Source organism: Bos indicus x Bos taurus, chromosome X (assembly GCF_003369695.1).
Source record: "Bos indicus x Bos taurus breed Angus x Brahman F1 hybrid chromosome X, Bos_hybrid_MaternalHap_v2.0, whole genome shotgun sequence".
Lineage (NCBI taxonomy): Eukaryota > Metazoa > Chordata > Mammalia > Artiodactyla > Bovidae > Bos > Bos indicus x Bos taurus.
Window position 1 is genome coordinate 29,908,898 of NC_040105.1, and position 22,830 is coordinate 29,931,727.

Below are 22,830 nucleotides of genomic sequence, written 5' to 3' on the forward strand. Positions count from 1 at the left end.
GACCATATATGGCCATGGAGCACTTGAAATGCAGCAGGTCTGAATTGAGGTGTGCATGAGTGTAAAATATACACTGCATTTCAAAGAGTTAATACAAAAAAGAAGATAAAATGTCTTAGTAATAATTTCATACGTTGAAAGGATATTTTGAATATATTAATATAATATAATAAATAAAACTTACAGTATTATTCATTTCACCTGCTTCTTTATGCTTTTTAATTGTAGCAACTAGAAAATATCCAATTACATGTGTGGGTCAATGTGGTTCTGTTACATTGTATTTCTGTTGGATACCAAAGAACACTAGAAGATGAAGTAATTGAAATGTTTCATTCTCTTGCTGTATGGGCTCTGCAACAGATTCTGGCTCTTGACAAAGTAGAAATTAAATTGCAAATAAGTACAGATTTAACATGTCATTTTCTTCTGTCCAGAGCTTGACAGGAGGAGCCAGTGGAGGGGTCCATTGTACAGATGTAACAAATGCAAGCAGGACAATGCTTTTCAACATCCATTCTTTGGAATGGGATAAAGAGCTCTGCGAGTGAGTTGTGTTTTGCCCTCAGAATAGTTTTCTAATTTGTTGCCTGTTGATAACCTAAATCTTAATTATTTTCAGGTTGTCAGTGGAGCACCAAACTTTGTTGATATTTAACTACAATATACAAGTCTATGTTGTATACTTTTTTTTTTCTAATTGGAGGATAATCGCTTTACAATGTTGTGTTGGTTTCTGCCATACAACAATGCGAATATGTATATATACACCTTCCCTCTTGATCCTCCCTCCCCTACCACATCCCACCCTCTGGGTCATCAGAGCACAAGACTGGGCTCCCTGTAAGAGACTATTACTGCATATATAATAAACAGGCCAAATTAAGTAATTGTCTCAATTATTCTTCAAGGAAAATTAGGTTCCTTTATAAAAGTACTTTGTTTTTTGTGTACTTTTGCTTTTGTATTGATTTCTTTATGTAAGGAGTGTTAAATATCTAAGCCTACTGCTGGCTTATTTATTTCTTCCCATTTAACTCAACTCTCAAATATGCCCATTTTAAATTTTTGTTTGCATGCCTTTAAATTCATATAAATGTTTCTAGATGTTTACTTAAAATAGTATTATATACCCAATCTTATTTTACTGTTTTTTTTTTTTAGATTTTTTGAAATTCCAATGAAAATTCTTCCAAATGTCCGGAGTTCTTCAGAGATCTATGGCCTAATGGTAAAAAGAAAAAGAAATTTTTTTAATTTAATTTTTATCTTAATAAAAACCTTCCTATACAGAATTCAAAAGTCAGTTGTGTTATGTTTTATATTTTGAGACCCATGAATTTTTTATGAATGTTGGCAGTATGTAAAATAAGAACTTAATATTGTCTAAATAGTTTTATAACTTCAAATTCTTGAGTCCTTCTTGCCAATTTGTTTTATGTATACTTTATATAAAACTACATATAAAACTTTATATACTATGAACTTTATTGGCTTTTCTTTGAGTATTTTAAAGTATTGATGAGATAATCTAATTGCGGTAGGTGATAAGGGAAGATTTGAGCCAGTTTCTTCTTTTAATCCAAATAACTGTTTAGTAGTTGCATTGCCTGCTTTTAATTTATAGGAATGTCTCTTCACATTTTAGTGGCATTCTTTTTCCTGTTGAATCTCCTTTAATGGCCAGACCATGTCTCAGATTCTTTGTCAGCCTGAACAAAACTTTAGCAGAGAAGCTGAAAGCAAAGAGTCTGTTCTGATTTGTGATTGTTAATTAAACTGGTTTTCATCTTGGGCATTTTTACTGTTGCTTTCATTGAAACCCACAGAAGAAGTAGTCTAAGCACAAATTACACATAGCATCGCTGAGTATTTCTGATTACACACCAGGAATGAAAACCTCTAGGATGATTTAAACTGGTGTTTAAGCTCAAAAATCTAGAACGTATGGTAAAAATTAAGAAAAGTCTATGATTAATTACCAAAAATTAATGTTTGGACATTTCATAAAAAATATTAGTCTACTTACAGACTTAATACACTACAATACCCGAGTGTTCTGGTTAAAGCTTAAGCAAGAAGTCTTAAGTGTTTCATTTATAATAAAGCCTTTTTAAGGCAACATGGAATTTTTTAAGGGAAGCATAATCATTGCTTATCTACAGTTTAAAAGTGCTTCGATAATTTCATAGCTACCTATAAACTGACTTGGGTCAGAGGAAAAAAAACTGTTCTTGAGAAACAGTTTCAGAGGATGGTTGAAAAAACATTTAACTGGCCTAGTTTTCTCTTGCATTTAAAATATTATCCTTCTGTCCCCCTCTCTCCCCCTTGCTGACTATAGAAAATCTCTCATAGCCCGGTGAGTAGGTTGCCCACCAATGATGCTACCCGTTCATTTGGAAAAGATACAGTGCATTTCCATTTAGTTTTAGATAAGCAGAAATCCATTTACTCAGCAAATTAATCCAGACTCTTCCATGACCCTCCAAATTATTATAAGCTCTAATGAAGCTTTAGTTGTTATTAAAACATAATCTTATTTGTTTCTTTTTAAGTCCTCCATAAAACTAGGAGTGATGTTTCAAAATAAAAGACTAAGATAGTTTTCTGAAATGAGAAATTCTGATGGACCCTATTACAAAGTATGGTTGTGATGTGCTTTTGGGCTGTAGCATAATAGGGAAATGAGGTATAGTTTTTATATGTTCTCTGTGTCTCTTAAATGACATCTTGCCCAACCTTTCAGACCAGTTAGTTGGAAATGCACTGTCACTTTTTCTGCATGCTTCACCAGAGAATATTCCCAGGAATCCTCCAGGGACCCCCTCCCTGTAAAGAAAAAAGAGCGCTTTCCGTGCCTGACCGCACATAGTAGATTCTGCTGGTAGTTTGATAATAACTTGAATAGTGTAAGCAAAGACTTCTTCCAGTATCTGAATACCTTACATATCCAGTCTCTAGGTTTCCTGATTCACTTTCACTTATAAGCCAGGTTCAGATTGTCCAAGAATATATACAGTAAATAAAAGGTCTTGGACTAACCCAAAAGCATAAAAGAAATAAAATATCACCCCACTATCTAGTGGGTATTTTCTAATTTGTGAATGGTTTCCACATGCATGCTCTTACTTCCTAACCATAGCTGTGTGAGGTGGCTTCTCTTCTTCCCCTCACTATCATAGAGGGGGAACCCAAAGCTCCCAGAGAAATGGCAGGCTGAAAGGTCAGGTGAAAGCTTTTGTTTGGTACTCTTCCTAATATCAGGTTCATCATAATGTTTGTTCAGGTTTTTCTGTAAGATGATATGGAAAAACCTGAATGAACTTTTAAGCCAATCCAATACATCACAGGTACTTTGGAGATCATATTCCTTTCCCCTAATTCCTTGATATCACTACATGTTGGTTTGTATTAGTGTAAGTATTTTTTTCAAAATTAAATTTGGTAAAGTTCACAGTCAGCCACTTAAATCTCATTTTTTCCTTAAAGTGCTAGCCATACTGGCTCAAAATCAAAACCACTATTCATGACACAAATTAATTCTTGCTTATGAAAACTTGAAGAATGATGTTGACTATGAACAAATAATGCCCCATACCTGAACCTCTCTCTTGTTTCTTATTTATCAAGAGCAGTTTGGGTAGGAAGAACAGTTAGTAAAATTCAGCCTTCCAAAATAAACATGTTCTGTGCTGGTTTGATAGCTCTGTGTTCATTATGAAGGATGTGTTAGTCTGTTCATAGTAACAGCAATAATAGCAAAGAACTAATGGTCTGTGGCATTCATATAAGCTCAGGCCCATTTTGTAGATGAATAAATTGAGGTATAGAGAAGTTTCAGCAGCCTGCTCAGTGACTAACTTAACTAACCAGGAGTAGATCCTGCATCTCCTGGCTCCCTGTCCAGTGTTTCATGTCCATGTCTCTTCAAGGAATATTTCTAGTATCTCTCTCTCTGAACCACTCATGTAGTTGAAACACTTGCTTTGTCTTGTCTGCCCACATGCTCTGGCATGTTGCTATTTGTGTTCATTTCTATTACAGTTATGTTAGTAGAGCCAAATTTGTGATTATTCATAATCCTTTTTTAAAATTTCATTAGAAAGCTGGGGCCTTGGAAGGTGTGCCAATATCTGGGGTAAGTTTCATCACCAAACATCTCCCTACCACCTCCCTACCCCACCCCCTTTCATGTTCTGGCTTGCCTTAATCAATCTGTTCCTTCTTTAACTATGGAAAATAAGTAAGAGCAGAAGAATTGGCTAATTCTTGTTTTGCTGGGATGCAGTGTGGGCTATTAAGAATTTTGTTGAGTAAATTAATTCTAACTCTCCCTTCCTATCCCTGTTCGGAGCATTAACACATAGGGCAATGGCCAAATGGAGGCAATACAAAGAATATAAGACAATTCGCTCCTTCTTAAATGAAGAAGAAAAAACAAATCTTATGGCTCTCCTAAAAAGAAAATGGATAATATTGTCTTAGTATTCTTTATTGTCATATATCCTTTCAGTGTTTGGGAGACCAGTCTGCTGCGTTGGTAGGACAAATGTGCTTCCAAGATGGACAAGCCAAAAACACGTGAGTTTTAAGAAACAGACCTGCAAACCAAGGGGGTCTCGTTTGTTTGTTTTTTCCTTTGGTGTTTGGAATGAGGAAAAGCTTTTGAAGTTTCTCCAGACCAAAAATTAATAGTTCAAGAGTGCCAGTACCGTTATATATGTTTACACTTTTTGCCATTTGTTTTTCTTCATCTCCTTCACATAAATCAAACCACGGCATATGTAAACACACTGATGAAGCTTGTGAAAACCTTAATTTATAAAATTCAAAACCTTTCCCATACAGAAACTAAATGCTGGTTTAAAGTATTTTTGCCTTGGGACGGACTTCCCTGGTGGTCCAGTGGTTAAGACTCTACATGTCCAATGTAGGAGGCATGGGTTCGATCCCTAGTCAGGGAACGTGACAACCCCACATGCCATACAGGCAGCCAAAATGAATATAATTTTAAAAAAATTTTTAAATAATAAAAAATAAAGTATTCTTGCCCTTTGCAGAGGTTGTTGGAGGGAGGCTGAGCAGAGGGAAGAAACTCTAATTTTCAACATATTGTTCCTGCACAAGACTTTCTCACTAATTTCAAAGTCATATTTTTGTGGGATTTTTCAAAGTTATTTCTCTGGCACTATGCTTTTTCCCCGTTATTTGAAGTTTCTGCCTCAACACAAAGCAGAAGGAATGACAGAAGTAGAGATTTGGTGCATTTTTCTTCTCATCTTATCTTCTTAATAGTCACACATGTAGTCTGTAACAAGCCCCATATTTAAGAATGATAAGATGACTCCCACTTTAGGATGAGAAAAACAGATACTCAGAGAAGTTAAGCTAACAAGTGAGGAAAGCAGTCTTTGCATCCGAATCCAGCTGATTCGATTTAGGGCACTTGACCTTTATACTTTACTGTCCCCTGTGTGGAAAAGATTTCCACAGCCCTGGCAGCAGGCTGTCTACCTTTGATGGTTTTTATCTCGAGGATTCTTTTTTTGGCCACACCCCACAGTATGTGGGACCTTAGTTCCCGGACCAGGGGTCAAACCCACACCCTCTGCAGTGACAGTGTGGGGTCTTAACCTCCAGACCGCCAGGGAAGTCCTGTTGAGCGTTTTCTAATTCTCTCACTAATGTTAACTTCACTGCTTACATTCTCCTTTTTGTCAGTAATGGAATGTCTCTGTATTTTAGATGTAGTATTCTTATACTCTAGTAGGGTCAGAAGTCCTCATGCAAAAGTGTGACATTTGGGTGACAGTTTTTCTGAGAAGAGAGATAGGAAAATTCTTCACAGGTCATGCATGGTATCCTGTGGGTCTAGAAACATATTCTTTGAATTCTGGATTCCAGGTAGCTAAGTCAGGAGTCAGAGAAATGATAGATAGAAAAGTAGGCTATCCCCACTACCCTCTTCTTTCCTCCTCTGCCTGGCACCCTAATGCTAGTAAAGCAGATGCTATTTCTCTTTGGCAAGTACCTGACACTGTAGAGCACATGGGAGGTGCCCAGTAAAGTTGCCTGATTTTGTTTCTGTTTATGCTCCCCTCCCTCTTAAGCATTATCAGCCAATTCCAGAAATGCGGGATTTAAGTTAGGGAGGGCAGGCGGAGTACCTCAGCAGCCCCTGCAGGTTGAAAGAGGTGAAGAATTGTAAGATCTTTGGCTCATGTTTCTCTTCCTGAAGGAAAAGATCACAGATATACAATTCATCATAGTATAAATCAGAACTTATGTGCCATAAGAAACTTGGAAGTACTGCTGTTGGGTTTCAAAGGGAGGGAAGAAAAATCACAAAGATTGTTAGTGGTGAGACATTTTGAAGACTGAGCAGTATTGGTGAACACGTGGAACACTGAACCAAGATGCAAATAAGGAAATGGAAAACTTATTTAGAGAAAGAAATGGAAAATTTATTTAGAGAATGTAGAGAACAGTTGGGTAGGAAAGTGATCGTGGGGAAATAAGGCTAAGGTGGTGTGACACCCTAAATTCCAGAGTAAGAGATACTTCCTGAAGGTTTGGGGGCTGCTATTCAGAGATGACTGGAGCTGTTCATTAATGATATGGCAGTCCTGGGTTAAAGTGAGGAGAGGGCTTCCCTGGTGGTTCCGTGGTAAAGAATCTGCCTCCCAATGCAGGAGTCACGGTTCGATCCTTGATCCCAGAAGATCCCACATGCCACATAGCAACTAAGCCCCTGTGCCACAACTACTGAGCTTGTGCTCTAGAGCCGAGGAGCCACAACTACTGAGCCCACATACTGCAACAACTGAAGCTCCCGCACCTAGAGCCCGTGCTCTACAACCAGAGAAGCCACCACAATGAGAAGCCCTAGCACTGTAACTAGAGAGGAGCCCCCACTTGCTGCAACTAGATAAAGCCCGCTCAGCAATGAAGACCCAGCATAGCCAAAAATAAATAACTAAAATTTAAAAAAAAAATAAAGTGAGGAAAAACTAGAGGCAGAGAGGACATGGAGGCTACTACAGCATCTCAGTAACAGCAACAAGGACTATGAAGGATGAGGAGGACTGAGATGGAGGTATGGGTGGATGTCCATGGCACTGCAGAGGAACACGAGACAGGAAGCAGGTATGGAGTCTAGTCAGCTGGTCCCAGTGGTTAGACGTAGCCAAAGTATGGAATGGGTTAAAGTAGAAGACTTTGTGTTTGGGATACGTTGGTGATACTGGTAGGCTATACATTATACATACATGGTCATGGGGAATGAATGTAGTATAAAAGTATAGATTTTGAATTTCCCATATTTAGAGGTGATTTTTGAAGCAATAAGAATTGATGAAATTACCAAGAAAAAGTATATAGGTAGAGGAGATATTTAGAAGAAGGAAGAGATGACTGGATGGAGAATTCAGACAAATAAAATGTAGTGAGTCATTAATGTGGAGATCCAGGGTCTCTCTTTAAGAGAGGGGCCTGGTAAGCAGTGCAAAATAGAACGAAAAGGACATAGAAATCAGGTCTTCAGTGGTGACCTCCAAGAATGAAGCTTTAATAGAATGCTCAAAATAGAAGCTAAGTTACAAATGGTCAGAAGAGATGCAGGTAAGTAGAAGATAGAGACAGCAAGACAGAATGTGCTATGCAAAAAGGCAACCATCCAGGAAGGGGGAGTGAAGTAGACAGTTTGTTAGATTAATAGGATCTTTCCAACTTTGGGGAATTTTGTTCGTTTGTGTTTTTAATTTAAAAGCTTGTGTTTTAAGTGCCTCCTCTCTCCCAGAGGCTCTAAGTGTAGGAGCAGAGGCCTCCTGTCTCTTCCACAGATTCAACTAGGACCACTCACACACCCCTACCCCACCACTCCCACTGTCTGAATACAGCAGAATCTTGAGAATGGATTGGTAGACCATATAAATGCTGAAAATCCCATATATTTTTGATGACTGGGAATAAAAAAATAACATTTAAGAGGAAAATAATTGCCTATATATGGCTTTGAAAGCAGTAGCCTAGGGACTTCCCTGGTGGTCCAGTGGTTAAGACTCCAAGTTTCTCCTGCAAGGGGCATGGGTTCTATCCTTGGTTGGGGAACTAAGATCCCACATATTGTTTGGCCACAAAAAAAAAAAAAAAAAAAATGTTGTGGCCTAAATGTAGCAAAGAAGTCTCTTCATGTGTTGATAATGCTCATTAATTACTTATTAAGTGTACATGAACTTAAGAATTTACTTCTATGAAGTACCTTGAGCCTCTGTGTCAATTTCGTAATTTAGGACTTGTACACTACTGTTTAGTATACATAGTGTTTATATGGGGACTAAATCAGTACAGATTTCTCCTTTATAAAGTGTGGAACAGATAATTAACTTCCACTTTTATGAATATTTGTTCACGGAGATTGACTTAAAATATGTAGCTTTTTCAGCATTACAGAAGTAAAAAGGTATAGAGATTTATGTGTTTTGACTTCATAAATGTATTATTACCTGAACCTAGTGTTACTTGCGGGGAAGGCAATGGCAACGCACTCCAGTACTCTCGCCTACTGGTGTCTTTGAAAACTGAGGTAGATACTGATGGATGCCATGCTCCCTGAATGTGCTGGCTGGTCATCAAGCAGCCCACAATCATGCTTGAATCAAGCAAAAGAGATGGATGGTATTGGGCGAATTCTTCTTCACATCAGTGGTTCCTGGAAAAATGTTTTTCAGAAAAAATTGCCCCCGTTCTGTTTGCTCCATAAGACAAACACAGCCAGTGGGGTCTGTTGGCTTAGCACTGACTAATATTAATAGCAGCATCTGCTGGGATCTGTCTGCGTACCCCTGGGCTGAGCCCTCCCACCTGGGCTAATGAATGTCACAGAGCACAGCAGCAGGGCCTGTGGGGAGGGAATCCCAGGCAGGTTAGGACAGCTGTGGTAAGCCAGGGATGACAGCCAACTTATTTGAAAAGTGTTGCCATGGGACCCTTGCTGATATCAGCTTGAACCACTTATCTGCTCAGCACAATTCAGAACCACTCGTGCATGTCCAAGTGCCAGATTTGTTACAGAGTCCAAAGCTTTTCCTGATAAGGCCGCCACAAAGTAAATTCAGTTCTTCCCTGGCAGCTGTGCTACGTGCTGGCTCTGACTCTCTGAGCACTGTTAGAACACCCTATCCTATGTAGGGAAGGGAGAAGATAGACCAGCAATAGCTTTTCCCTCCTAGCTACTCCTGTGCCAAAGTCCAGCTACACTTTTCCCCCACACTGGACCTACACCGTCTCCATGCCAGAGGTTTACGACTGCCTAATAATGGAGCTAGGCTGGCCTGCCCCATTGCTGAATGGCTATTAGCCATGATGTTTCCCTCCACGTGGATTAGTAGAGATGTAACTGTGAGAGAATTTAGGATTTATTGTAACTCAGTGCTATTTTATTAATATAAACATGAACTTGGGTTACGACTAAGCTCCAAATACTATACTTGCATTTTTTCATTGTTGTTCAGTCACTCAGTCGTGTCCAATGCTTTGCGACCCCATGGACTGCAGCACGCCAGGCTTCCCTTTCCATCACCAACTCCTGGAGCTTGCTCAAACTCATGTCATTGAGTCAGTGATGCCATGAAACCATCTCATCCTCCGCCGCTCCCTTCTCCTGCCCTCAATCTTTCCCAGCATCAGGGTCTTTTCCAATGAGTCGGCTCTTTGCATCAGATGGCCAAAGTATTGGAGCCTCAGCTTTAGCATTGGTCCTTCCAATGAATATTCAGAGTTGATTTCCTTTAGGATTAACTGGTTTGATCTCCTTGCTATCCAAGGGACTCTCAAGAGTCTTCTCCAGCACCACAGTTTGAAAGCATCAATTCTTTGGCGCTCAGCCTTCTTTATGCTCCAACTCTCACATCCATACATGACTACTGGAAAAACCACAGCTTTGACCATATGGACCTTTGTAGGCAAAGTAATATCTCTGCTTTTCAATATGCTGTCTAGATTTGTCATAGCTTTTCTTCCAAGGAGCAAGCCTCTTGTAATTTCATGGCTGCAGTCACCATCTGCAGTGATTTTGGATCCCAAGAAAATAAAGTCTGTCACTGTTTCCATTTTCCCCCCATCTATTTGCTATGAAGTGATGGGACTGGATGCCATGATCTTAGTGTTTTGAATGTTGAGTTTTTCCATTAGGATTCCACTAAGTACATTTTATTCTAGACTTTTTTCTTTAAGAAAGCACATATTTTTAAAATATTTTGTTTATTTTTGGCCATGCTGGGTCTTGGTTGCTGTGCAGGCTTTCTCTAGTTGTGGCAAGTGGGGGCTACTTCCTAGTGGTGCTTGGGCTTCTCATTGGGTTGGCTTATCTTGTTGCAGAGCACGGGCTTTGAGGCGTGTGGGCTCAGTAGCTGTAGCACATGGGCTTAGTTGCCCTGTGGCATGTGGGGTCTTCCCAGACCAGGGATCAAACCAGTGTTCTCTGCATTGGCAGGAGAATTCTTTACCACTGGGCCACCAGGGAAGTCCCTAGTCTGTTCTTTAAAACATTATTCCAAGAGTGTATTGATATTTGTTAACTTTTGAAACTTTTCTAAAAATTTAATTTCTTTTATTGTTCTATGTTAAATGTCAATGTTGTATTATTAACGTTTCAGCATTTACTTTTAATAAAATTGTCCCACTGTTCATTCTTCCCCTAACTGCAGGTATGGAACAGGCTGCTTCTTACTATGTAATACAGGCCGTAAGGTTGGTGTTTTTCAAATTAAAAGATTAATGGAAGTCTTCTTTAACTTCATATAAATAATACTTGAACATAATTTGCTATTAAGTAACTTTTGAGTCAGCAGCTTTTTAAAAATTTTTTATCAGGGTTTAATTTAGAGCTCAATAAAAATGATGAGTATCACTACATTTGAAGCATTCTTGTAAGAACCATTTTAGGTTCTTTAACTTTTATATGTGTGTTTTTAATTGTGTTAGTAGAATAACTCACTAGGAGCTTGTCAGATTCTTAATTCCAACAAGGGATAAACTTTTTGTACTATTTGAGTGTATTGTTTTTTTTTAAATAATTTTTATTGAAGTTAACAGTTGATTTATAATGTTGTGGTAGTTTCAGGTGTACAGCAAAGAATGTCCACTTTTTTAAGATCTTTTCCCATGTAGGTCATTGCAGAGTGTTGAGTAGAGTTTCCTGTGCTATTGGTTATCCTTATTAGTTATCTGTTTTGTATATAGTAGTATATATATCTCTATCCAAGTCTCCCAAGTGTATTGTTCTTAATACTGGTAATTTTTATTTTTAAGATATATTTTCTAAATTGTCATGTTTATTGAATTATAACTAGATCATTTTTGCTTTAAAAATCTTCTTATGCTGTCTTTTTGTTTTCCTGGCTGTAAACTCTTTTTCTCTTTCCTACAGTGTGTATTTTCTGAACATGGCCTTCTGACCACAGTGGCTTACAAACTCGGCAGAGATAAACCCGTATATTATGCATTAGAAGTAAGTACATTTCAATCAGTATAGATAATATGACAGACATTCAAAGCTAAGGAAAATCAGTGTTTTTTTTTATTTTTTTCATAAATATGCCTTTTTATTTATTTTTTATCTTTTTTTTAAATTTTATTTTATTTAACTTGACAATATTGTATTGGTTTTGCCATATATCAAAATGAATGTGTTATCTGTAAGAATGAAAAGCAACTTCTCAGTCGCTATAGCTTTATCATGACTTTGCAACAATTCAGTCACAAAAAAGCTCCATTTCCAATTCTAGTTCTCGTTAATTTTAGTTACTTCCTAGAAACAGTGTTGAACTTCTCAAAGTCATCCATGAGGGATGGAGTGAACTTCTTCTAAACTCTGGTTAATGTAATTTTGACCTCTTCATATGAGTTACAAATGTTCTTATGGCATCTAGAATGATGAATCCTTTCTAGTAGGTTTTCATTATAGTTTGCCCAGGATAGATTCATCAGAGAAATCACTGTCTATGGCAACTGTAGCCATACAAGTTGTCTTTCTTAAAACAGTGAGAGTTGAAATTCAAAATTACTCCTTGATTCATGGGCTGCAGAATGTATACTGTGTTGTTGTTGTTGTTTAGTCACTTAGTCATGTCCAACTCTTCTTGACACCATGGACTGTATCCCACCAGACTCCTCCGTCCATGTGATTCTCCAGGCAAGAATACTGGAGTGGGTTGTCATTGCCTTCTCCAAGGGATCTTCCCAACACAGGGATCAAACACATATCTCTTGCATTGGCAGGCAGATTCTTTATCCGTGAGCCATCAGGGAAGCCCATATGTTGCATTAGTAGGCAGGAAAACAACATGAATCTCAATGTAGGTCTCCATCAGAGCTCTTGTGTGACCAGATACATTGTCAGTTCCCTTCATATTTTGAAGGGAATCCTCTTCTGAGCATCATGTTTCCACAGTGGGTTTAAAATATTCAGCACTTCATGTTGTGAACAGATGTGCTGTCATCTAAGCTTTCTTGTTTCATTTATAGAGCACAAGCAGCGTAGATTTACTGTAATTCTTAAGGACCCTAGGATTTTCAGAGTGGTAAATGAACATTGGCTTCAACTTAAGGTCACCAGCTGCATTAGCCCCTAACAAGAGAGAGAGCCTATCCTCTGAAGCTTTGAAGTTAGACATTGACTTCTTCTCTCCAGCTGTGAAAGTCTCAGATGTCTTTCCTTCCAATATAAGGCTATTTCATCTACATTGAAAATGTGTTGTTTAGTAGCCACCTTCATTAATGGCCTTAGCTAGATCTTCTGGATAACTTGCTGTGGCTTCTACATCACCACTTGCTGCTTCACCTCACATTTTTATGTTACAGAGACAATTTCTTTCCTTAAACTACGTGAACCAACCTCTGCTAGCTCCAAACATTTTTTTCTGAAGCTTCTTCTCTTCCAGCCTTCATAGAATTAAAGAGAGTTAGGGCCTTGCTCTGGCTTAAGGGAATGTTGTGGTTCATTTGATCTCCTATCCAGATCACTCAGACTTGCTCCATATCAGCAGTAAAGTTGTTTCACTTCTTTATCATTCGTGTGTTCACTGGAATAGCACTTTTAATTTACTTCAAGTTTTCCTTTGCATTCACAACTTGGCTAACCATTTGGTGCCAGAGGCCTAGCTTTCAGCCTATCTCAGCTTTAGATATTATTTCCTCACTTGTTTAATTATTTCTATTGAGTTTTTGGTTTAAAGTGAGACATGGGACTCCTCGTTTCACTTGAGCATCATTTAGAGGTCACTGTAGGGTTATTAATTCACCTAATTTCAATATTGTTCCATCTCGAGGAATAGGGAGGTCTGAGGAGAAGTAGAGAAATGGGGAATGGCCAGTCGGTGGAGCTGTTAGAACATACATACACATTTATCGTCAAGTTCACCGTCTTATATAGGAACAATTTGTGGCACCCCAGAACAATTACAGTAGTAACACCAAAAATCACTAATCACAGATCACCTTAACAAATATAATAAAATTTGAAATATTGTTAGAATTACCAAAATGTGACATAGAGATACAAAGTGAGCAAATGTTAGAAAAATGGTACCAGTAGACTTGCTCTGTGTAGGGTTGCCACAAACCTTCAATTTGTGGGGGAAAAAAAACAAACAAACCTAGTATCTGGGAAGCACAGTAAAATGAGGTATTCCTGGGACTTCCCTGGTTGTCCAGTGGTTAAGACTCCATGCTCCAATGCTGGGGGCCCAGGTTTAACTCTGGTCAGGGAACTAGATCCCACATGCTGCAGCTAAGACCCTGTGCAGCCAAATACATAAATGTTTAAAAAATAATAAAATGAAATATGCCCACCATGGGATTTGTGCCTTCATGGCCATAAATACTGTTTCTGCTACTCTAGTCTGAGAGTTCGTTAATTTAATCTAATCATCCCATCATATCATTGGCTCCAAGAGCATATATTAAAATATCTAGCTCTTTTTGAGTGAATTATCAAGCCACGTCTATGCCATTTTGTATTAATATTTGCACAGATGATCTTTTGTTCATCTAAATTGAGGTCTTTGTTTCTTCCTATTAAATTTCATGATAGTGATTTCAGCCAATTCTGACACAAGTCTGAATGCTTTTTCATTCTTCACCCTTACTCTTCCAGTTTTGTCTTATCTGGAGACTTAACACATTAGCTTTATGATTTTTTTTTTATTTCTTTTAATTGGAGGATAATGACTTTACAGTACTGTGATGGGTTTTGCCATACATCAGTATGAATTGGCCATAGGTATACATGTGTCTATTCCATCCTGAACCCACCTCCCTCCCCACTGTATCCCTCCGTGTTGTCACAGAGCACCAGCATATATATTACCATATGATTTTCTTTTGATTCATGTAATTTTTTTTAGTTTCATAGAATTTTAAAGCTGAGGGAAGCAGTGGATTAGATGACAACAGGCTTCGCTATACCCTGCTATCCCCTTGTTTCATGCATGAAGAAGGCAAGTGAAACTGGAGTCATTTGGCCAAGGTAGTTTGATGCAAATTCACATTATTGGACATCAGAGTCTAGATGCCTAGGCTGCCCCACTGGACCGTCTCCTTCCTTATACATCTGAATATTCAGGGTTTCAGTCTCCCCAGTCCAGTGTTCTTTTCACTGCATCCCCCATATGTCACACCCTTCTGCTAACCTAGAAACTCGGCCATCACACACACACACACACACACACTAGTTTGTTAACGACAGATAGAATTTCTTTTCCATATTTTCTAATTCTTTTCACAAAAATCTTGTAAAATTTTTTTAAAAATCAAAAAAGAATGCAGAGAATCAAGCTAGATTGGTATAACTTTTTCTCAGTGAATTCATGCAAATTCCACCTAATCGCCCTGCTTCATTTTGGGGGAAAGTGCTTATAAAGCAGGTATTTAATACTCATTTCTGTAATTTGACAGATTTTGGTTAGGCTTTGCAATCTGAGGTGTCAAAAAGTAACTTTCTTTACTTTCAGAAGTACTCTCTCTAGGGAATTTCCTGGTGGTCCAGTGGTTGGGACTCCATGCTTTTACTGCCAGGGGCAGAGTTTCAATCTCCCGTCAGGGAACAAAGATCCCACAAGCCACCTGGTGAGGCCAAAATAAATAAATAAATAAAAATTTTTAAAAGTGCCCTCTTTGAAAACAGAAACTATGCCTACCCCTCTTAGTTTTTAGTCTTCTTTCATTATGCCTCTGCTGACTAGGAAGCAACATAAGGCATTTCTAATTGTTTGGGGGTTTTTTTAGTAGTACTTTCAAAATAATAATTATATATTTTTCCAAGAGTGTTTATAATTGTTTAATATTTTTAATAACCATCCAACCATGATGAGAACCTTGAATGCTTTATACCTACCACCTCCACCAGCAGTCATGGAATTCACAATTTTCATTTTCCCCTTTTCTTAAACATACAGTAATTCATACTATTTTCAGTCAATCAAAAATCATATTAATTGACATATTTATCAATTTCTGTGTCCAGTATCATTTCTTTGGTCCCAGACCTTTTATGTCCCCATTCACCACCCCCAGGTTTTTCTTGCTGAGGGACAACCTTTCAAAGTTCATAGAATCTGGGGTAGTAAGCCTATTCTTTATAGGTTTCTCTTTATTGTGCCCTCTCTCTGGAGTGGATGTAAAAATCTCAGTTTTTGTAGCTACATCCCTTCCGGCCATGTTTTGCTGCCAATCAGACCTTGGCTGCCCTGATATAAAGTTTTTAAACTTTATATCCTTATCATTGACATTCCATAGTTTTACTATGATATGCCTTAGTTTAGATTTATTTTTACTTATTCTGTTAGGTACTTGGATACAAGTCTTCAGTTCTGAAACATTCTCAGCAATTATCTCTTCAAATATTGCTTCTCTACCACTGCCTCCATCCTCATATGGAATTGCTATTGTCTGGATATTGGAACTTTCCAACCCACCCTCCATGTCTCTTAACTGCCATTTTATATATTTTTAAACTCTTTGTTTCTCTGTGCTGTATCCCTGGTGAGTTTCTCAGTATCTACATTTCAAAGTTTTCTCTTTAAAACAAATAAAACAAAAACATTTTAATTGTGAAATGTAAAACGTAGGAAAAAATGCATAAACCATCAATATACAGCTTAGCACGTTATTATTAAAGAAGACCCATGTGGGACTTCCCTGGCAGTTGAGTGATTAAGACTCCACACTTTAACTGCAAGGGGCCCAGGTTCGATCCTTGGTCAGGAAACTAAGTTTTCACATGCTGCACAGCCAGAAAAAAGAAATATTAAAGATGAAGACCCATGTAACCTCACCCAGGTCAAAAAACAGAACTGCCAAGAACCCACTATGTGCGACTCCCAATCACAGCCTCTTTCCTTTCCCCTCAGGTAACTGCTGCCTTGAGTTTTATCATAACCACTTTCTTATTTTCTTTATAGTTCTAACACTTAAATGTGCAACCCTGAACACCAGAGTTAGTTTTGCATGTTTTTAATAGTTTATATGTTAATAATACAAAAGAGTGAGCCTGAGTAATACAGTATGCAAACTTTGGTCTCTTTCACTCAACATTCTATTTGTGAGATTCACCACTATTGTTTCATTCTTTTTCATTACCATATGTAAATACCACCAGCAGTGTATAAGAGCAATAATTTACCTGTTTTCTCTTGTCTGTTCTATGGTTTATCTCAACTACTACCTTTTATAATCTCACTCAGTACTTTCATTTCTAGAATATTTAACTGGTTAGTTTTCACCTGATTCTGTTTTATTTCTCTTTTTCTTTTGGTTTGTAATTCATTTTATTTTCATGGAAATCATACCTTAATTTACCTCTTTGGCTTTTGTTTGTTTTTTTCTTTTTTGGCCATGCTACACGGCATGCAGGATCTTAGTTTCCCGACCAGGAATTGAACCTGTACCCCTGCAGTGGAAGCTCAGAGTCCTAACCTGGACTACCAGGGAAGTCTCCTAATTCACTCCTTTGAATACATTTAGCACATACTTATTTTAAAGACTTATTTGTCAGATTGGAATGAATTCTGTTCCAACTGTTAAGTTTTGTTGACTGATGTCATTTCTTCCCCTTCCATACATTTTTACTAGAAGTGATGCTTCTAAGCTAGCGTATGATGTGCAGTACTATCTAATTTACTAAAAAGTCTGTATATTTTAATTTAATCAAATTTTAATAGAAGTGTAATTAAATTACACTTAACTTACTTTTAAGTGTACAACATAGTGACTCAGTATTTTTATACATTACAAAATGATCACCACAATAAGTCTAATTAGCATCTGTCACCGTGCAAAATTATTATAATATATTGACTATATTCCCAGTGCTGTATATCATATCCCTGTGACTTGTTTATTTTTTAATTAATTTATTTATTGGCCACGCCACTTGTGGGATCTTAGCTTCTGATCGAACCTATACCCCCTGCACTAGAAGCATGGAGTCTTAACCACTGGGCCACCAGGGAAGTCCCATGCCTTGTTTATTTTATGACTGGAAGCTTGTACCTCTTAATCTCCCTCATCTCTTTCACTCATCCTCCTACCCTCTTCCGCTCTGGCAACCAACATTTTGTTCTCTGTTTCTGTGAGTCTATTTTCTAATTTGTTTGTTCATTTGTTTTATTTTTTGGATTCCACATACAAGTGATACCATGCTATATTTTCTTTCTCTGGCTTATTTCACTTAGCAAGTACCCTCTAGGTCCACCCATATTTTCGCAAATCACAAGATGTCACCCCTTTTTATGGATGAGTAATATTCCATTATATATATTATAAAAGTATCCATTTTATTCATCTATCAAGAGATATTCAGGTTGCTTTCATATCTTGGCTATTGTAAATAATGCTGCAATGAGCATGCTGGTGCATATATCTTTTCTAACTAGTGTTTTTTTCCCCTTGAAAAATTACTCAGAGGTGGACACCAGGGCTCAAGGGTGCCCTTTTCCCCATATCCTCCCCAACACTTGTTATTACTTGTCTTATTGATAATAGCCATTATGACAGGTGTGGGGAGATTGCATTATGATTTTGATTTGCATTTCCCTGATGATTAGTGATGTTGAGCACCTTTTCATGGGGCTATTTACTATCTATATGTCTTCTTTGGAAAAATGTCTATTTAGGTCCTCTGTCAATGTTTTAATCAGATAGTTTTTGACATTGAGTTATATGAGTTCTTTGTATATTTTGTATACTAACCCCATTTGCAAATATTCGCTCCAATTCAGTGGGCTGCCTTTTCATTTTGTTGATAGCTTCCTTCATTGTGCAAAAGCTTTTTAGTTTATTTTTGCCTTTGTTTCCCTTGCCTGAGGAGACAGTACAAAAAGAATATTGCTGAGGTCAAAGAGCATACAGCCTATGTTTTCTTCTAGAAGTTTTATACTTTCAGATCTTGCATTTAAATTTTAAATCTGTTTGGAGTTTATTTTCATATATGGTGTGAGAAAGTAGTCTGGGTTGATTCTTTTGCATGTAGGTGTTCTGTTTTCTGAACACTATGTCTGATGTTTCAATACTGGATTTCTTCATGTATTTTGAAATTTTCCCTTCTGGTCTCGTTTTCCATTAAGCCAATAGCCTTAGTCAGCAGGTAGACAACTGCTTGTTTTCCAGCACCCCTACACAAGCAGGAGAGCGCCACCGAGCCCCTGGCTTCAAACACTGACACTCTTCCTGGTCTTACATGAAGCACTCTGAATTCTTTTCCTCTGCAGGAGTCAGTTCCAGCCCCTCCTGCTGCCTGACACATACAGAACAATGAATCAGAATCCATCATGCCTGTGGCCTCAAACCCTACTTGACTGTGCATTTCTATTTCTGTCCACATTGATGCTATTCTCTTCTTGAGGTAGCATGTGTTGTTTTGTTTTTCTCTTTTTATATTTTGCCTGTTATCCTCTGTTAGGGACACAGGTGATTTTTTTTAAAGTGTAAACTCAACTATCTCTGTTGATAGGGATTTTATCACTAAGAATGTTAACATCTCTGGGTCCCTATTTCATTGTTAGTAAAAAGGAAGTGGGACACATGATCCTTCAGTTGTTTTGAGACTTTAAACTCATGTTAAACTGCTTAAATTTGTCCCACTGTTGCTAGTTGGAAATTTTTATTAGTGGTGGAAGATACTGAAACAAAATAGAGCAAGAATTACCAAAATAGAGTGAGTAGTTCTGCCTTCCCTCTGCCATCTGTGTGCCATCTTCCCCAAGCTGTGCTTCTCTCTTCTTCGTTCATCTTTTTCTAAATGTTATTTCCCAAAACAAAATGCTTTTGGGGAGCTTTGATCTGATTATGAACTTGAGCATACTATGGGTTTGATACTTCCATGTTCTGTATTCTGTCACTAGGATATAAGTTCCCTGCGGTCAGAAGACTTGCCTGTCTTGTTCACCACTCTATTCCAGAATCTGGCATATAGTAGACACTCAATAGGTATTGTTTATATACCAAATCCTATATTATGCCATTTTTGCCTATTTAAACATGAGCTCCAAAGAGGATTTCTTATAAGAACCCCATTGTTTTTTTTTTAATTTATTTATTCTTTATTTGAAGGATAATTGCTTTACAGAATTTTGTTGTTTTCTGTCAAACCTCAACATGAATCAGCCATAGGTGTACATATGTCCCCTCCCTTTTGAACCACCCTCCCATCTCCTTCCCCTTCCCACCCCTCTAGTTTGATACAGAGCCCCTGTTTGAGTTCCGTGAGACATACAGCAAATTCCCATTGACTGTCTATTTTACGTATGGTAATATAAGTTTCCATGTTACTCTTTCCATACATCTCACCCTCTCTTCCCCTCTCCCCATGTCCGTAAGTCTGTTCTCTATGTCTGTTTCTCCATTACTGCCTTGCAAATAAATGCTTCAAGACCATCTTTCTAGATTCCATATATATATATATATATATATATGTGTGTGTGTGTGTGTGTGTGTGTGTGTGTGTGTGTGTGTGTGTGTTAGTATATGATATTTATCTTTCTCTTTCTGACTTACTTCATTCTGTATAATAGGCTCTAGGTTCATCCACCTCATTAGAACTGACTCAAATGTGTTCCTTTTTATGGCTGAGTAATATTCCATTGTGTATATGTACCATAACTTCTTTATCCATTCATATGTCAGTGGATATCTAAGTTGCTTTCATGTTCTAGCTATTGTAAATAGTGCTGCAATGAACAATGGGATACATGTGTCTTTTTCAGTTTTAGTTTCCTCAGGACGTATGCCTAGGAGTGGGATTGCTGGGTCATATGATGGTTTTATTCCTAGTTTTTAAAGGAATCTCCATACCATCTTCCATAGGGGCTAACACCCCCCCACCCATTGTTTTCTTTAAATGTCCTTTTTCTCATCTCTTTGATGTGATTTGTGATTTTAGTGTTAAATTTTTCTTTTTTGGAGTTTTTCATCTCTCTTGAGCCAGATATTCATTTTAGGTATAAGCCTTATTTATTAGTTAACTGTTGCTGCATAACAATACTACCACTGATGCAAGTGGCTTAAAACCATACCCATTTATTACCTTACAGTTTTCATGGGTCAGGATTCCGTGCAAAGCTTAGCTGGATCCTCTACTCAGGGTCTTACTGGGCTGCAGTCAAGATTTAGACTGAGATTGCACAAGGTGTAGATTGAGGTTGCAGTCTCATCTAAGACTCCATCTGTTTCTAGGTTCACTCAGGTTATTGACCAAATTTAGTTCCTTGTGGTTGTAGGACTGGAGGTTTCAGTTTCTTACTAGCAGTCAGCAAGAGGCTGCCCTCAGCTCCTAGAGGCCACCTGCAGTTCCTTCCTATGTGAGGACTTAATACCAGCAAGGCGGGGAGAGAGTCCAGAAAACATGTGTGATAATGTTATGCAACGTAATCACATACATATTGCCACATACATCCTGTCATGTTTGACAGGTCCTGTTGGTTAAAAGCAAGTCATAGATCCCACCTTACTTAAAGGGAAAGCATCATGGAAGAGCATGAATAGCAGGAGTTGAGGATCATGGGAGCCTGTAAACATTGTTTATGGACTTTTCTAATGTACTTTCTTAGAAAGTATACTTTCTTTATATATATATATATATATATATATATATATATATATAAATTTATTTATTTTAATTGGAGGCTAATTACAGTATTGTATTGGTTTTGCCATACATCAACATGAATCTGCCACAGGTGTATAATTTCTGACAAATGAGTGCTTTTAATTTTAATTCTCTAACTTGTTACCAAAGTATTAATGATACAGATTACATTTCAAAAATGCTTCCCCAATTCACCTCTCTGCTCCTGTTGTCTTCTCTTTGCAATTACAAATGCTGTAGTTAGATTTTTGCATTTGTAATCATATATAAATTAAGTACAGTATTAATTATATAGTGTTGTGTATTACTGTAGTATACACACAACTATTTCCTGTGCCTAATGGTTGATTTTGAGCACTTTAAGGATAACCTAAAGTTTACATAATTTTTCTCCACATGTACTGATTTTAACCATAACTGCATTGTGAGACACATCCTACATCCTGAAATAATCTACTTTATAATACTGTTCATGGCAGTAACATTCATCTCAAGGAACTTTCGAGGGAACGTATGTTTGCCTGCCATGACATTATATCGGAGCTACCTGGTTATTTTTAATCAATCTTCACATAGCCTTTTCCTTAGCTTTTCACTTTCCAGGCTGTTTGTCTAGTTTTGAGTAATTTATTTCTCTTGTCCATTTATCATTGAACTTCTTTTTACCCATTTCTATTATGTTTTTCTTTGTGCACGCTCAGTCACTCAGTCGTATCGGACTCTTGGCAACCCTATGAACCTTAGCCCGCTAGGCTCCTCTGTCCATTGGATTTCCCAGGCAAGAATACTGGAGTGAGTTGCCATTTACTTCTCTAGGGGATCTTCCCAACCCAGGGATTGAACCCACGTCTCTGGCATTTCAGGTGGATTCTTTACCGCTGAGCCACTGGGAAAGCCCTCTCATTTCTATTATGTTTTACACCTCAGTTAGGCTTCTGTGTAGCTTTCCCAGTGGATCGTGACTTAGAATAAGAGTTGATTCATATTTTTAGTTGATGAGCTGAAGTATTGAATCTTTATATTTATGATATAATTGACAGTAACTTATTTGATCACAAGTAGACAGTCACCTTCTATCATTTTAGGTTTCCATTCCTGTACTCTTTTCCCTGCCCATCTTCAAAGCATTATACCACTTTCCAATTTATCTCCTGCCTTTGGATTCAGAAGACTACATCTTTTGTGAATTTGGAGGTTTCTCTTATTTTTATTAATTTGTAAAGAGCTATACCAAGTATTATATCATGATACCAAAATTATATACTTATTTCAGATAAGTGTTTTTCATATTAAACCTACTTCTCTGCTCAACAATAGAACACTACTTTATACTCCTGATGACCAAAGTTAAAATAATTTTCTTCTGGAAGCTTGACAGTGGCTTTAAATAATGTCTTCAATAATGTTCTCAATCAGTTACCTTTAATGAAAATCTTGATTTTCCTTTTTTTATAACCACATTGCTTCCTCTGAAAAAAAAATTATCTGAGCGTGTAACATATTGCCCTCATCAGTGGAAAGGAGGTACACCAACATTTGATTTCCCAAAATATGAAGTTCCACTAGCTCATAGCCATAAGACCACTCCACTAGACTTCCAGCTTAATGGCTTTTTAAAATTCGTTGTTTACTCACCTAAAACCATTGGAAACATACACATTTCTTGGTTAGATGCCATGTAGGAC

At 37.6% G+C, this 22,830-nt stretch overlaps 1 protein-coding gene across 6 annotated transcripts in view; it reads left to right on the plus strand.

The window, feature by feature from the left end:
- The window catches only part of GK (glycerol kinase), a 77,317-nt gene that overhangs the window by 37,793 nt on the left and 16,694 nt on the right, over positions 1 to 22,830 (plus strand). For 3 of the 6 annotated variants that reach the window (XM_027533801.1, XM_027533804.1, XM_027533803.1), the window contains 7 exons: positions 438 to 547; positions 1,165 to 1,231; positions 2,345 to 2,362; positions 4,106 to 4,141; positions 4,517 to 4,584; positions 10,710 to 10,752; positions 11,432 to 11,512. In XM_027533801.1, the coding sequence (XP_027389602.1) occupies positions 438 to 547; positions 1,165 to 1,231; positions 2,345 to 2,362; positions 4,106 to 4,141; positions 4,517 to 4,584; positions 10,710 to 10,752; positions 11,432 to 11,512 (423 nt within the window). The remainder of the gene's footprint in view (positions 1 to 437; positions 548 to 1,164; positions 1,232 to 2,344; positions 2,363 to 4,105; positions 4,142 to 4,516; positions 4,585 to 10,709; positions 10,753 to 11,431; positions 11,513 to 22,830) is intronic. The other 3 variants (XM_027533802.1, XM_027533805.1, XM_027533807.1) reach the window with 1 other exon arrangement.